This window comes from Pleurotus ostreatus (assembly GCF_014466165.1).
Source record: "Pleurotus ostreatus strain PC9 chromosome Unknown scaffold_1, whole genome shotgun sequence".
Taxonomy (NCBI): domain Eukaryota; kingdom Fungi; phylum Basidiomycota; class Agaricomycetes; order Agaricales; family Pleurotaceae; genus Pleurotus; species Pleurotus ostreatus.
Genome location: NW_023503156.1, coordinates 1,978,277 through 1,993,491, shown reverse-complemented (window position 1 = coordinate 1,993,491; position 15,215 = coordinate 1,978,277). Strand labels below are relative to the sequence as shown.

Genomic DNA, 15,215 nt, shown 5'->3' with positions numbered 1-15,215 from the left:
GGCGCTTCGAGTTAGTCCTGGGACAGACCAACGAAGCTCCGTAACGTTATCTCCTTGGCGAGAGATAACGTGTGTCACTATCACATACACTGAAGTCCGCCACTCACCCTTCGACGCTTCTACAAGCCAAGGTAATAGCATCGATACCATTTAACTTGGAAGCGAAGTCGCAAACAACACTGAAGCCATTGGCAAGAGATGCAAACAGTCCGAATGAGCATCAATCGATAAGTGCGAGTCTAATATTATTCTCCAAAAATAGTATCGGATCTAGAGGGAAATAGTGCGATAGCGGCGAACAATGAATAGCAAATCAGTACTGGTGGACCTAAGTACATCTGTCAGCTGACGGCGTTTAGATACGGAAGAGTCATCTTACCTCTTCGCGTTCACGACCTCTCATGTAGGGAGGCTCTGTGCCCTTGTAGTAGATATCGGTCCAAAGGTCCTTAGCCTGGGGTTCGGGGGAGGTTTTAGCTTCTTCTACGGCCTGATCAACCTCGGCCTTGGCTGCCTTATCAAGTTGCTAAAGTGATAGAGGCGTGAATGAAATGAATGACTGAAGAGGATCAAACTGACCTTGAGATCTTGTTCAGAGGCCAGACCCCACTCTTCAATGTACCGTTGCAGGCCGCGGATGGGGTCTTGCGTGCTACGCATCCTCTGTACTTCTTCACGGGTACGGTAAGTGGTTCCTGGATCAGACATCCTACGCCGCCATGAGGGTCTATCTTTATCAAGGGAGAAATAACACTCACGAGTGTCCGCCATAACGGTACGTAACGAACTCAAGGAGCAATGGACCCTTCTTATCCTCCACAGTCCACTTGCGTGCGTACTTCACGGCTTGAAGCACGGCGATAATGTCCATACCATTAGCCTACTCTACGTCAGAGCAGATAACGCGGAAGGGCATAAATCACACACACCTGAATACCTGGGATCTTGTCTCCACGAGTGAAGTACTCGGTGTTCGAAGAACTACGCTCCGCAGACGTACCCATACCATACTTGTTGTTTTCGCAAACGAAGACACAAGGAAGGTTCCATAGCTTAGCCTATACATTGGAAAAGGTAAATATAGAATAGAAAAAATTGGCCTTGGTTTGAGCTTACCATGTTGAAGGCTTCAAAGACCTGGCCTTGATTACTCGCTCCATCGCCGTACATAGCAAACGTGGCATTTGGTCGTTCGAGATACTTCTCAGCGAAAGCGATGCCAGCGCCGACAGGGACCTGGGCGCCGACAATACCATTGCCGCCAAAGAATGTTGGGGTGAAGATATGCATAGAACCGCCCTTGCCGTGTGACATGCCACCTTGTCGGCCAAGGAGCTCAGCAATAACACCCTTGATGGTGCCGCCGCGTAGAACTGCGAAAGGATGACATCTGTAGGCAGTAATGACCTTATCCGTAGGTGTTATGCCGTGCTCGAGCCCGACAGAAACAGCTTCCTGTTTATATACACTGAGCAACGTGGTATTCGAAGAAAAAAGAGGTAACACACCTGACCAATAGCTAAATGACAGAACCCCCGAATCATTTTTGCTTTGTACAGAGCGTCCGCTGCCATTTCCATACGGCGCATGGTCTGCATTTGCTTGTACATAGTCAACAGATCATCCTTGGTGACCTGCACCTCCAGCTCTGGAACATCACACTGGTATGCGCGAAACGAATCCTCATGAAGCTTGACTGTCATGGGGTGAGACGGGTCGGAGGGGGCGTGGTGCAGCTCCGTCGTGTCCGCCGACGTTTGGATGGCGCGCACCGCGAAAGGCTAGGGAACACGTGAGGAACGACCACCACGAAACGTCGCAAAATGTCTTACAAGTCGTCTGGGCAGCCGTATCCGAGCCAATGAAGCCATGTCGGGATGATGGAGGGGAGAAAGAAAGAAGGACAATGTCGGAGAAACGGTTGGGGCGCGCGTTACAAGAACGAAAAATCTGAGGTTGGGGTTAACCGTGGGAATTTTGACCAGAACGCGTTGGAGTGATCCTATTCGTTGGCCGACTTCTATTCTGAGACAGTCGCAGATTTCTGTCAGTCCCAGCGATGGCTGTCTTTCCGTCGAACCCAGTCAACAAGACTCCTATGAGCCAATTGCTTAGAAAATATCCCGGGCTGTTCGGCGTTCCGTTTGTGTTGCTCATGGTCGGCGCATCGTTCATGCTCACTCCATTCACTCAAACGCGGTACGACTTGCAAGACCAACGGGTGAAACAGGTCCGCTTATACTGCAGCTGGTCCGGAGTATACGCTAGAAACATTTAAAATAGATGAACAAAGCGGACGAACTGCGGCTTGATCAAAAGCGCAAGAAATTCGACATCCGAGAAGAGTATTTCGTGAGTGGAGACTATTCCACGGTGGCTTGACTTCTATTCACCACAGGATGACAGCGTTTGAGTGCCGCCTCGGACGACGAATGGGAATCCAAACGGATAAAGCGTCCAAAAGGCTTGCCAGAATGGGGTGTTCCTCCTCCAGAATCCCCAAACTCTCCCAAGGACTCCGGGAAATGAATGTTAGAACCAGCTTTGTCGAAAGTATGTATAATGTGTATTAATTCAGCATGTAAGATACTCCAGGAATAAATAACAGCATCGGAAGATTTGATAGCTATGACGATGCGCTAATGTCCTCCGCTCTGTTCATATTCAGAAAGCCTCGACTGAAGGCGGAGGCCACCGCCGAAAAGCCATCTTCCTGCACCTCAGATAAGAATATGTCATGTTGGGCAGCGAGGCGCTCGTTGTTCTGCCTGATCTCGCGAATGACACCGTGCTCCCGCACGCAGTTAGGACATTCTGTATCCTGATCAATTAGGCACCTACCGATCAAGCGTCAGTATCGATCCAAGTATCATGGCAAACTACGCATACCTTTGATGATAGCTATGGTTGCACAGGAAGTGGACGCTAGGAAGATCCAACTGTCCTCCACATGACGAGCAGCGAGTAACATGGAAAACCCTCGGCTGGTCGATGTCAGAGAGTTCCTTCACCTGCTGCAATTTGGATTGCGTCTCCAGGCGGTAGGAGTTCGTCCAGTCTTGATCCTGAGTTTCCCATGAGTACTTTTACTTCGGTGGAAATGTAAGCTGATGCATACCCGGTGAATCTGTTCTCGCGAGCTTGTGATGTGGCCGACCAACCATGACTTGACTAGACCAACACTCGCAACTCCGTTTCTGCTCAGGACCTGGATAATGCCTAGAGGAGGGATAATCTTTTCTTTGTCGATGTAGTCCAAGATGGTTTTCAGATCATCCACATGCTTAGATAATAACTCGGGGGTGGAGGTCAAGAACCGCAGGACGAGGGGGTATAGGGAAGGGTGATCCTTTCCGTATATGTCGAGATGGCGGAGAACTTCTCGAGAGGCCTCAGGTTCACCTTCATTGCACTTGTCTATCCAGAACCGCAGGACATCCTCGTACATGCCGAGTTTCTCCCATAGCAAAACAAGACCAGGTGTGTAAGCGTGACTTGAGCATAGGATGAGTGCATGAGTGGGATCAAAAGGTAACTGGCTTTTGAGTACGCCCAATGCTTTTGGCCGAAGGTTAGTCCCATCTTCAGAAGTCAAGTAAAGCTCGAGCAGCGTGTTCCAGACAGCCGTCTGGTCGGCCGCTTCTAGTTCTTCATTCGGGAGACCATCACCAGGAGGTGGATCAGGAGCTACTATTGAAATCGTGCCGTCTGACTTGATCGCTTGGCCCCATCGTAGAGTGGCAACAGTCTCAAGGAAGATAATGAAGTGGTCCATATGGTCGACGAAATGGGCAAAGTATAACCGAGGGGAAGGCCGTTTTATAGGGTTCAAGCGCGGAGGCTTGACTGATACGGGAGATGAAGAAGCAGGTGGCGTGTCTGGGCGGGAAACAGCATGTACAGACCCCCGACGGGATACTGTCTCGCCTGGCCAGACAGTTTTGATTGACGGTGATGGTGGTACAGCAGTATCAGAGGAGACTATAGTTGGCACTACGACAGAATTGCGGTTCAACGCAAGGTAGGAGAGGTAAGACGGCGTCGAGTTCGTGGGCTTATCCGAAGATGTTTCAACCTCTTGCAACAAAGGCATGGATGACGTGCAAAGATCAATAAGAAGTTGCGTTGTCTCCGTTGGCAGACTTCCTAGCATCGCTCGACCATACCTAGCGAGACTGTTCTCTGCCTTCGGATGCGGTCAGAAGGTAGAAATATAAGGCTGAAGAAAGGAGGACTGACAGCTTCTGGCCCAAGCCTACGGAGGTAGAGAAGGGCCTCCTTGTAGTTCCCAGCATCTTCTATCTGTATCCGCAGATAGTCTTCGTGACGTTCGTACTTTCTTGCCAAGTAGGAAGCGTGGTCGAAGTACCCAGCTTGTCTACATACTCGGATAGCCGTTTCGAGATCGAAAGGTAGTTCATCAAGGTCGTCCGAGTCACGCTTAGATTCAGTCTTGATGAAATTGTCGAGACGCGAGACATCCTTGAGCTTCGTGTACGCGTTAAGCAGAAGGGTGGTATGGTCAGCGTTCGCGAGCCCAATTGAGTGGAGTTCTTGGAGATAAGTAACGAGATTGTGGATCCTTTGAGCGTCCAGATACTAACAAACCTGTCAGGAAACCTTGCATTGATTTATGAGAAGCGATTTCACCTTGCGGATGACATAGCTGGGCTGCAGGTTACCTAGCGTCTTGACATATTGGGACATAGCACCATCGTAGTCGCCTTTCGTATATAGATGATCCCCGTATTGTCGGTGTATATCGGCTACACTGGATTCATCGAGTTCCTGCGTTTTGGCTAGACTCAAAGCCAGCACGAAGAGTGACTTGCTGTAGAGCATGTTCAATTTTGTAGAGGTCGGCTTCTCTTCAAGAGTAGATAGCTGGGCGGACCATTATGAGGGGCGGGATGAAACGGGATGGGACCACGTACCTGGCCATCAGTGAGTAGAACATATATTTTGTTATACCCAGAGAATACTCTGCTAACACCCTGAGTGAAGGTACCAGAGAAAGCAACAAATTTGTTCTCGAGATCGAAGACAGTGACCTTTGTGATCTCGGAGTCGACAGAGTTGGCGGCTCGCGCGACGTGCCTCACGGTAGCGGATGCAGCCGAAGCAGAAGGCACCATAGGAGGGGAAATCATAACAAGGTAATTGAGATGCGTGAGTACAAACGACTTGTGTCCTTACAAACAAATGATTAGCGCGAGCTGGGCGGTGTCTGTGATGTTGAGTACCTTCGTACGCGAGGCAGGCACCTCGGCCCTCCGTTCCACAGATGTAGATAGCTTCATCACGAGCCACGACAATATCACTTGCTCTCCAGTCGACAGTCGCACACCCCAGCGCAGAACCAACTTCGTCTATGACTACAGGGGCGCCTCCGCTCCCTCGACCACTGGCTTGGTAGGACAACACTCGATTTGTAGTGACGATGAAGAGATAGAGGCTATTGGTTTCCTCTGTTGGTTCCTTGAAGCCGAGGCCAGTTATGGGCTCAGTGGAGGACTCGAATACGGTTCGAGGTTTAGGCACAGCAGTCAAGTTCGAAGAAGAGGAGACGGACTGGTCCAGGTGCCGATATAAGAGAACTGTTCCATCAGCAAGTCCAATGGCTAGGTGCGAGAGGGAAGCCGACAGGGCGATAGTGGTAACCTTGGTGGCTAAGTATCAGCAAGTTATCTCGAAGTCTTGGATAAGTCCACGCACCGGATGCGGACGATTGCTTGGTTGAATCTTTACGGATCGGAGTAGTAGGGGAGCGCCGGTCTTTTTATCATTGCTACCTAGGTCCCATATCTTCAGCAGAGGGGACTTCACGGAGTCTTCTTCCTAGAATATTTGTCAAAGATCAGGCAGTCGCCGTCCGAACTTACTCACTCCCATAGATATCAATACCCCTTTGCGTTCTGACATGTGCGTGACTCTGCCGCCGACGTGAGCAACCCAACTTCTGGTAATCTCGAAATGCTTGTCAAGGATATGAATGCTGCCATGCAAATCGGCGACCAGGACTCCGATGCTTGACGTAGCAGTCGTAGATATTTCGAATGGATTCTGAGTGACAATATCAGTCCCAGTAAACAGTCCGAAGGGAGTTTCCAAGCACTTTGAATATCTCCGGTGGTGAAGCAAGGTCATGCACATCCTTGACTGGCACCACATCAAAGAAGGAGAATTGCCTCCACTGTCATAATATGTGAGTTGAGTTGCGTAGCCCAGCAAGTGAGGGACATTCATACAGCAGGGGCCGATGCAGCATTTGCGGCTTGGGCTTGTACACTGGCCATTGGAATATCCCTTCCGTCACGATGCTAAGCAGAGAAGGTGGAACGAATCCAGGGTACAGTGTGTGCTAGTGGAACGCGACTGCGATGACCGTGTCTTTTGGCGCCGGAGAATATGGCTTGAATGGGAAAGACTTTCACACGGCCTGGAAGGTGCGAACTCGTCCGAACGTTTCTTCAAAACCAACACTTTGAAATCCACTCCGAAGCAACTGGTACGCCCTTCCACTTACTTATTGCACGCTCAGCTGAAATATATCCAGTTTGCATTGTCATATTCAGTAAAATGGCCTTCCTTGGACTCCGTAAATGGCCCACGCCCGTGAGTTTTCAGTCACTATACCAGCCTAACAGACATTCAACGGCTTGCATACTACAGTTCTTGAAGCCCATGTGGCCGTTCATGGCTGCTGGTACCATCACTTTCTACCTCGTCGCTAAGCTCCAAGATGCTGCTGTCCGATGTGAGTTTGCAAGAATTCAGCTCTAATTCCGCCGTCATGACGTCCGTTTACAGCACCAGAGTTTGCTAAGGACCCCCGCAACCCCTACGCTGCTCAGATAGCAAAGGAAGCACATCATTAGACATGTAGACATGCGCTTTGGAACTGACTCCCTGTGCAAACTATCTCGACTACGGTCACTAGAATGAACGGATGATGATCATAAGTTCCCCGGCACATATACGCCAGTTGCAAGACATTTTATATTGATATCCTGCGGGTATACAGGCAACAGCATTTCGGAGGGGATTCGTACAACTCGGAGTGTGAAGTGGTTGACGTCGAAGTAGTACCTCAAACGGTGTAGCTCTTGTCAACCTTCTAAGCCAAAAATCTGTCTCAAGATGTTGACCTGACCAAATGGCCGCTCGCTGCCAAGGAGCGTCGACGCAGCCTCATACTTATTGCTAGGTTTCTTCACCTCGTCGCAAAGCAGTTGGTACGCCTCAAGGAGACGTTTGAGTGCCGCGTGATGAATCTGGCTGTGTAGGCGTTGGACAGTGAGTTGCGTGAGTCGCGGCGACTGAACAACTTCGAGTCCGGAAAGCCAAACAGAGAAGTGTTGCAGGGCTCTCTGGAGCATGGCCGGCTCCGTGGCAGGGAGACGAGACAGTGGTTCCTAAGAATGGACGTGAATATGACACGAAGCTAGCCATTGAGATATACCCACCGTTGCGGATTTCGTCTGGCATGCTTGAATTACAGTCTCCAGTCCGGCATCTACTAGAAGATTGTGATACTGTGGGCAAGCGCGATTTAGACGAAGCTAGGAACGACAAAGAAACAAGGGAACTGACGTGTTCCTCTGTCAGTTGCGAGACATGGTCATCTATGATGGCCTGCAGCCATGCTTGCTTCTTCATAGTGAACGAGCAGGCTTCGAGGACACTCTGATTGAGACATCATCAAATGCACGATTATGCAACTACGGCAAAGGCTACATACTTGAAGATGCGTCAGGCAATTGAGGACAAATATTGGCTGATCCCATGAAGGGCGCAGACGCTGCTTCTCCTGGCCCGCCTTCATACATGTTTCAACCGCAGGGTCGATCATGACATCAGCGATGCGTTCGAAGGCGGCCTTCTCTTCCTCATCAGCCTCGTTGCCAATGAGTGAAGATTGATACACGTTCATGATCTCTCGCAGAATTTGTGCGTGGTCGAGTATTGAAAGGGGTGGTGTCAAGGAAGTATCGTCAAGATTCTGGCAGTAGTCACATGAACCTCTGGGTCATCGCACTGGATCGTCGTACACACCATATGTTCACGGTTCAAGGCGCTGGCTTGTGACTCAATAGCAGTATAGAACACCTTGTAAGCCGCGTCGGTGATTCTACGGGCCATGAATTCAGCGCGAGATACATACCGAAGTGCAAACACTTACTCGTTTAGAGTTTTGGATAACAAAGCCCCTTCTCCGATGGTGCGAACCATGGTCAACATGTAAAATTGGAGCAGATTCGCGATTTTAAAGGACATTATGCTGCTTTCTTGTGATCGTATCGTCTGCTGTACCCGGACCTATAGGTAGTCATCAACAACGTTATCAACCTGTCGAACGAATGGACACAGACTTTCAATGGAACACACAATTTAGCCACAGCTAAATCCATCAGCTCACGAATCCACTCCTCTTCCTCGCTCATAGAACTGAAGTCACGAACGCTTCCGACCATTCGGCGATGACCTCTAAGATCAAAGAGACTCTCCAAGAATTCGCGTTCGGCCGCGATCCCTTGATGGACCCATGCCAGCATGTCGCCGACATAACGGATAGGATCGTGCGCGTGAAGTTCAATGGGGCGAGGTAGGCCAGATGGGCCTCCCCTAGTCAATGCAGCGATAAACGATGATAGAAGCGCAGTCTGACGCGTCTCTGACAATTGCCCCAGTGCTTCACTAGCGACCGTTCAATCAATAAAGCGCGACAAAGAAGGTGCTTTAGCTCACTTCAAAAGCTCTGGCCGTTTGCGAAGCCGCCGAACTGACTCCCTCATCGTCGTGCCTACCTCTAGCTGCGGCTCGCGTCCCATTTGCTGGAATTCGTAGGAACACCAGCTCACTATCTTCTCATAGGCCGCCTCTAAGTGAGTTGATGTATTGGAAATAATGTCTAAGCTTCCAAATCATTTATCAGCTGCACTTCGGCAGTTTAGAAGGTAGAAACATACCCAACTTTGGTGGGGCCCTCCTCACCACTCATCAAGATCATGCAGTCGTCGCGAATGCGTTCTGTCTTATCCATGGCGTCAAAGAATGCTTTGCCAATGTGGACGTCTTTAGAAGTTAAGGACTTGACCTCCTCTTCACTCAACGTGAATTTGGCAAGGAACAAGTTCACTATTGATATCTTGTTCTCTACCTGCTCTCTAAGACCTATTGAGGGCAGATCTGAGTTGGTATTGTAGAACTTACTTACTTCTCGTTGGCGACATTTCCAGCATGTTCAAGCAATGCCTTGCTTGACTCCTTCGTGACGTCTAGTTGGGCTTCTGCCTCATCACAGCTGGCGTGTAGGATATCAATGTGCAGCTGCAGAGCTTGTAATCTCTGTACACCGCGTTCATATGTGAAGACAGAAAGATCTGCATGCAGGACAGACCTGCGACACTTCTCCTAGTGCATTAAGGAACTCGTGGCTTCCTTCGGCGAGCCTGTTCTCCATGTCTCGCTTTAGATGCCTCCGTGCCGTTGCAGCGGTCTCTCCAGGGATGGACTCTACCAAGGTGTGAGATGTGTTGGCGCGTGACGTCCTGAATCCGTCGAGTTCAAGGTCGTGGGTATCATTATCGTCCAAAGTGTCGTGTACGATTTCCTTGCCCTTGCTGGGAGTAATTGTGGATTGGGTCGCGTAAAGTTCGGACAAGGTCTGCAAGGCTTCTTTTGTTGCATTATCGTCAAAGCTCGTTCCAAGGAGTTTGTATAGCCGAGCCGAGATCGGATTTCTCTGAGAAGTGTGCGAGGCAGAAGGCCGGACAGTCGGACGTACTGACGGCGATGGCGTAGACATGAAGAAGGCGGGATTTATGGGCGCCTATATACCTCGGGATCTATTATTAGGCCCAATGAGTTTCGTCCCGAACGCCATGTCCTTCCTTGCAAGACGCGCTCACGCTCACACGCCGCTGCGCGTTCCTCGTAGGGCGTACGCGACTGAGACCCACCGACCTCGTCCTGAACCATCGGTTGAGACGTTCTCCTCCCCTGCACGGTTGCGACCCTACCGTCAACCACGGGATCTCCCTTTACCAAAGGCAAGTACCCACCAGCAATCCACTATTGCTGCCTCGCTAACCCGTTCAATAGAAAAAATGGCCCGTCATACTCGCTGCTGTTACGGGAGGTGTACTGGCTTGGTCAGCGTTTTTGACCTATATCACCAACCAGGAGAAGATTTCGAGCTCGGTTGTACGCCAAATCATGCGCTCCGTGAAGGAGAGTGTCGAACTAAGAGATCATCTTGGAGAAGCCATCCGACCCCAGCCTGAATGGTGGCTGAACGGTGACCCAAGAATTAAGGGGAATGTGAGTGCAGACTTCTATGCCCCCTGTCGGCTACTGATAATTGTGAACGCAGATCAACCAACTGCAAGGGAACGTCGACGTAAGTCTTCGCTTGAAAGGGTCAAAAGGTACATTTGTTCAGCCACTCCGTGAATATACTGACCACTATTCTGACCGCATTAGACTCTGGAACCCTGTATTTCACAAGTATCAGGAAAGAAAAAGGCGTCCCCTTCACCATTCGTAAGGAACCTTTGCCCCTTTGCCATGGTTCGCGCTAAACGTCGTTATCCAGTCCGATTTAAAGTCATTTGTGATGACGGCTCAGTTGTTCATATCAGCTCGGACCCCATCTAGCCAACTCAATGTCTAGCAGTCGGCATCTAGTCGAAACCATTCGTATCATCTCAAGAAAGAGTTTTGCCAAGTATTCGCGGAGAACATTGAGTCAAAACGTATCAACTCTGGGAGGGTTTATCAGCGATGAGCTCGGTCATACAGCTATTTTACTTGTAAACGAATTCGTGCATATAATTGACAAATTGGAATGAACTGTTGTAATGTAAGTATGGAATTGTAAGCGTGAGAAATATATGCAAAGCCGAACACACACAACGCATTCAAAAATGTTCCAGACAGCCAACAACGCGCAACTTCCAACAACCCAACACCCGAATCCTTCCTTAGTTTTCTTCAAAACCTTCGCTCTTCCTTCTTAGTTATTTTCTTTCATCATGGCTCAAAGTTTCATTGGGTACGTCTCCTTGGTGCCACGCAGGGGTTGGCCAACTCAACTCACATACCGCTGTGGCACCCAGGAAACCAATTGCTCTCATTTCCCATTCAGATGTACGATACAGGGGGATACTAGCTGGTATCGATGCCCAGGCCTCAACGATACAACTCTCTAATGGTGAGACTCTGCTACGTGTTCTTTGTAGATGTGTGCTGACTCTTCGTGCTTGCAGTGTATTCAATGGGCACGGAGAATCGGCGGTAAGGGATAGTTTGCTGGACAGCGTGACGAGTTTGGCCTTAAGATTGACTTGTCATTTCTTAGGCTAGGCCCGGATTTCATTCCACCAGTTCAAGAACCATACGATTATATCATCTTCCGTGCTTCAGAAGTTAAGGATCTTTCCGTCGATGAGCCTGTCCAGCGGCGGAGTGTGCATGACGACCCAGCAGTGATTGGGGTGAGTTTCTCTCCTCGTGTCGCCGACGACCCAGAGATGAACCCATCGCGGATGTAAAAATTACAACAATCCGAGAGCGCAATACTCAACCGTGTGGATTATTCCGTTGCCTTCCTTCTGACGGAGTTTCGACGTTGTGACATGCATGTTGTCGACTTCTATGTTCCTGACGAATGTCATTTGTAGGCATCCACTGCGTCTGCTCCCCAGCAGCCGTATGGTTTCAACTCTGTACCACCACAAGCAGCTCCTGCGCCTGCCCAGCCTCTCGTAGCGCAGTCGCAACCACCCGCCGCGTTCGCCAATGGAAGAGCCCCTCAAACTGCCCAAACCCCTCCTGAGCAGCCTGCTTCTACCGCTAACCCTTCGGCCAATGCCACTTCGCGACACCCGCAACAGCAGCAACAGAGGCGTAACAACGCAAATCCCATACATACGGCCACAGCATCCTTGGAAACGGTTGAGCGCGCATTAGGTGATTTGAGAGTATCTAACAACGGAAATGCCCAGACTGGACGCAGCGGTCGTCGAGGTGGCGGACGCGAGCATACCAAAGAGATCAAAGTCCCCAAAACGGATTTCGACTTCCAGAGCAATAACGCAAAGTTTGACAAGGCTGCCATCGCAAAGGTTGAAGGAGAACCATCCTCTGAGGGGGAAGGCAAATCAGACGCGGAAGCTAAATCTCCGAAGTCGGAGCCTGCATATAACCCTCAGTCGTCGTTCTTTGACTCCTTGTCGTCGTCGACGCAGGGCCCAATGAGCGCTCCTCGCGGTGGTGGCGGCGGACGCCGAGGCGGTGCTGCTGGCAGAAACAGAAGAGAGGAGGAGCGCGAGAGGAACTACGCTACCTTCGGTGAACCTGGAGGTATCGGACTCATGGGCCCTGGCCAGTACGTCGGTGGTTGGGGAGGATATGGGCGAAGGTCTGGTCCTGGGGCAGGCAGAGGCCGACGAGGGGGCGTCCCGACTGGTACACGATGATCGATTCACAGAGTAGTAATGAGTATTTTTTATGCCAACAGCTTTCCACCAAATGCACTTCTGGCATTCTGTCCCCCATTATCGTACATAGGCAGTAAAAAAGATGACTAAACCTGAGGACTTGGTTGCCGAAGGATCGCTGCGGAGTACCCTTTGTTCCTCCTTTCCTACACTCATCATGAGTGTTTCCGTCCAAAATCTAGAGGAAGCAGCCACAGTCGCTTCAGAATTCATCTACAGTGAGCACCAAGTCCACACGGTTCTACAACTCATTCGAAGTCGCTGTCAGGTCTCGACAACCTACCCAACGAGGTTGCTCACCTTCTACAAGAAATTAAACACAGAGACGCGAGGGTTCTAGGTAAGTCGTCACCGCATCAGTTCTGCTAGGCTTTGAAATGCTGCGCACAGAATTGCAGCGGGAAGTTGAGAAAGACTCGGCTCGGTATATCCGGCATCAACTTCGCAGTGGCAACTCTTCCAACTCTAACTCAAATCCCAACTCTACTGCACCATCTCCTGCAGCAAATGGCAAGACGAATGGCTCGAACAACGCTCACCTAGCACTCCCGGAGAAGATTGATGCAGCATATATCGAGCTAAACAACCTCTCAGATGAAAAGACTGCGCTCGCCAGAAGGCTTGTAGAACTTTTTATGCGAACAAGAGCACGGCTGGACATTGATTTATCCAAAGTTCGCGTCCTGCAAGGCGAAATTCCAGAGCCGCTGCCGTCCTGGGTGGGCTTGGGAAAGGAGGAGACCTCACCGAATGTTTCTGTGAAAATGGAGAAGCCAGCACCCTTGACGGATTCAGCTTTACGGAAGGCGGAATCCATGTTGAAATCCGCCCAAGCTACTAGTATTCCTATAGACCGTGGCTCTCCTACCCCGTCTAACGGTGGCAATCCTACAAAAAGTTGGATTCATTTCCTCTTTCCAGTCGGTATGATTGATATCTTTGCTTTTCAGAACGAAAATTAGCAGCTTCAGCCTCCATCAAACTGCCGCCTCGTGCCTCTACACCACCTGCCCCAGCTCCTCCTATTACGACACCCATACCTCGCTCCCGGCTCTCTCGCCAGATACATCCGCCACCTGTTGTGAAGAAGCTCGAAGAAGATGAGGAGATGGAGGGTGAAGCGGAAGAGGATGCAGAAGAGGATGACGAAGAAGATGCCGACGATGAACGCCTGTATTGCTTCTGCCAAAAGCGCAGCTACGGAGATGTACGATCGAGTTCACTTGGGAATGCCGTTGCTGATATTTTGCATGTAGATGATCGCATGCGACAATGAAGGGAAGTGTCCTTACGAATGGGTGAGTGTTTTGTATTGTCTCTACCACTCCACGATGAACGCGGTCTTCTGTTCTGCAGTTTCATCTGGGTTGTGTCGGCTTGAAGCAACCTACGCCAGAAAAATGGTACTGCTCGGAGTGCCTTAGTAAAGGCGCTGGTACTATTAAGGGATCAATCCTCACATCCTCGGTTGGTCGCAAAGGCAGAAAGAAGTGAATGGTGTTATGGGCTTTGGTGACTTAAAGTCATATCATTGTGTAAGTACGGGCTATTTCCCAGGTTTAGCCGATTAACGATATCTGTTTCAGACAATTTCGGGGACTGCATCTGTACGCGTAAATTGCGCTTTAGGCTGAGTCATTTGCATTCTGTTATTATGCTTCGTTGTGGAACGGTGACGATCTACCACCTCATCCCGCTGGCCATTGAGCTCTTCGATAAGTACAGACCGTGAGTACTCCAGACTTGATTACTTCTTATTGTCCTAAACGTCGGGGCGTTTGCATTGATGTCAACCCAATACCGTCTGTCTCAGTATACCTTCCGATGGGTGACCTTTTCGGTCTTTAGCCTATGTACTGGTATCAGACTTGACAGGACTTGAATCAGCAAGCACACAACCATGGACCCCCCCAATCTAATTTGACGGTGACCCCTTATTCAGACTGTCTCGAGGCCTACGCCACTGGGAACCCGTGTTGTACGGATTCCATCTGTGCATACCAGCTACGAAATCGAGACACTTTTGCAGGAGAGGACAATTCCAGGTATGACGCCTGGTCAACAGCTACCCTTCAAGATATTCCAGGGTGATACATCTCTGCAAGTCTGGGCAAATGCTGTCTGATGGCGCAATCATCGACGTTCCAGATGTTCTGTCGCACACATGCCTTGATTATCGTATTGCTCGTGTTGATTTCTTGGCCACAGACAATTGCATCCGATACAGGACCATGTGCAAGCATCTCCCTCGCGCCATGGTTGTACCGTGGCCAGAAGTACCATCCACTTTTGCTTCGCTGTTTCACTCAGGCCTGAAGCAACTCGGAGGTAGCGTACAAAGGCGTCCGGCTCCGCTTCCTCGGGAGATCATATTAAGGGAAGAGAAAGCTGAAACGTTCGAATGAATCGAAGGCAGTGAGCGATCTACGGTCAGATGTCCACTTCCAACTAGGTTAGTAATGTTTTACTGTGTACTCATGTCCACTTCATGCCCTTTTCGGTCTTATCTCACTTGCATGTTGTCAGTACGATGATTGCCGCCCAATCATCATGATTTCGGGGGATTACAGTACTGCCATCCGCCCCAATCAAGGGCTGATCATGTATCTCCTAGACTCTCCGCTGGATTACCTTTTGGTCACCAAATGTCGGTCTTCTCGCCGGAGAGTTTGTGCACTGTAACATAATGCATGGTGGAAAGTTACTTGGACA

The 15,215-nt window shown here is 50.0% G+C and overlaps 7 protein-coding genes across 7 annotated transcripts; 4 read left to right on the top strand and 3 right to left on the bottom strand.

The window, feature by feature from the left end:
- Nucleotides 1–313: 313 nt before the first annotated feature.
- PDA1 (alpha subunit of pyruvate dehydrogenase) lies at nucleotides 314–1,871 on the bottom strand (the record flags this gene model as incomplete). Its single annotated transcript, XM_036770334.1, has 8 exons — nucleotides 314–328; nucleotides 380–526; nucleotides 580–709; nucleotides 759–880; nucleotides 930–1,058; nucleotides 1,117–1,455; nucleotides 1,509–1,781; nucleotides 1,833–1,871. 8 exons carry the CDS (start codon nucleotides 1,869–1,871, stop codon nucleotides 314–316), a joined length of 1,194 nt encoding a protein of 397 aa, XP_036636179.1.
- A 188-nt stretch (nucleotides 1,872–2,059) lies between these two features.
- COX16 (Cytochrome oxidase assembly) lies at nucleotides 2,060–2,529 on the top strand (the record flags this gene model as incomplete). The annotated part of the gene is made up of 3 exons (XM_036770333.1): nucleotides 2,060–2,230; nucleotides 2,284–2,352; nucleotides 2,407–2,529. 3 exons carry the CDS (start codon nucleotides 2,060–2,062, stop codon nucleotides 2,527–2,529), a joined length of 363 nt encoding a protein of 120 aa, XP_036636178.1.
- A 97-nt stretch (nucleotides 2,530–2,626) lies between these two features.
- PC9H_000677 (uncharacterized protein) lies at nucleotides 2,627–6,296 on the bottom strand (the record flags this gene model as incomplete). The annotated part of the gene is made up of 11 exons (XM_036770332.1): nucleotides 2,627–2,837; nucleotides 2,890–3,065; nucleotides 3,119–4,186; nucleotides 4,240–4,599; nucleotides 4,651–4,884; nucleotides 4,935–5,191; nucleotides 5,244–5,661; nucleotides 5,716–5,838; nucleotides 5,887–6,063; nucleotides 6,116–6,193; nucleotides 6,249–6,296. The coding sequence occupies 11 exons, from the start codon at nucleotides 6,294–6,296 to the stop codon at nucleotides 2,627–2,629; spliced, it is 3,150 nt and encodes a 1,049-aa protein (XP_036636177.1).
- Nucleotides 6,297–6,417: 121 nt separating this feature from the next.
- Nucleotides 6,418–6,878, top strand: PC9H_000676 (uncharacterized protein; the record flags this gene model as incomplete). The annotated part of the gene is made up of 4 exons (XM_036770331.1): nucleotides 6,418–6,508; nucleotides 6,557–6,615; nucleotides 6,673–6,757; nucleotides 6,811–6,878. 4 exons carry the CDS (start codon nucleotides 6,418–6,420, stop codon nucleotides 6,876–6,878), a joined length of 303 nt encoding a protein of 100 aa, XP_036636176.1.
- Nucleotides 6,879–7,109: 231 nt separating this feature from the next.
- On the bottom strand, nucleotides 7,110–9,808 carry COG6 (Golgi transport complex subunit 6; the record flags this gene model as incomplete). The annotated part of the gene is made up of 11 exons (XM_036770330.1): nucleotides 7,110–7,415; nucleotides 7,467–7,535; nucleotides 7,594–7,686; nucleotides 7,742–8,002; nucleotides 8,056–8,131; nucleotides 8,183–8,319; nucleotides 8,373–8,697; nucleotides 8,749–8,916; nucleotides 8,970–9,167; nucleotides 9,218–9,348; nucleotides 9,401–9,808. 11 exons carry the CDS (start codon nucleotides 9,806–9,808, stop codon nucleotides 7,110–7,112), a joined length of 2,172 nt encoding a protein of 723 aa, XP_036636175.1.
- Nucleotides 9,809–9,884: 76 nt separating this feature from the next.
- Nucleotides 9,885–10,659, top strand: PC9H_000674 (uncharacterized protein; the record flags this gene model as incomplete). Its single annotated transcript, XM_036770329.1, has 5 exons — nucleotides 9,885–10,052; nucleotides 10,105–10,323; nucleotides 10,376–10,430; nucleotides 10,486–10,545; nucleotides 10,598–10,659. 5 exons carry the CDS (start codon nucleotides 9,885–9,887, stop codon nucleotides 10,657–10,659), a joined length of 564 nt encoding a protein of 187 aa, XP_036636174.1.
- A 377-nt stretch (nucleotides 10,660–11,036) lies between these two features.
- On the top strand, nucleotides 11,037–12,482 carry PC9H_000673 (uncharacterized protein; the record flags this gene model as incomplete). The annotated part of the gene is made up of 5 exons (XM_036770328.1): nucleotides 11,037–11,056; nucleotides 11,121–11,215; nucleotides 11,271–11,298; nucleotides 11,363–11,498; nucleotides 11,685–12,482. The coding sequence occupies 5 exons, from the start codon at nucleotides 11,037–11,039 to the stop codon at nucleotides 12,480–12,482; spliced, it is 1,077 nt and encodes a 358-aa protein (XP_036636173.1).
- Nucleotides 12,483–15,215: the final 2,733 nt, after the last annotated feature.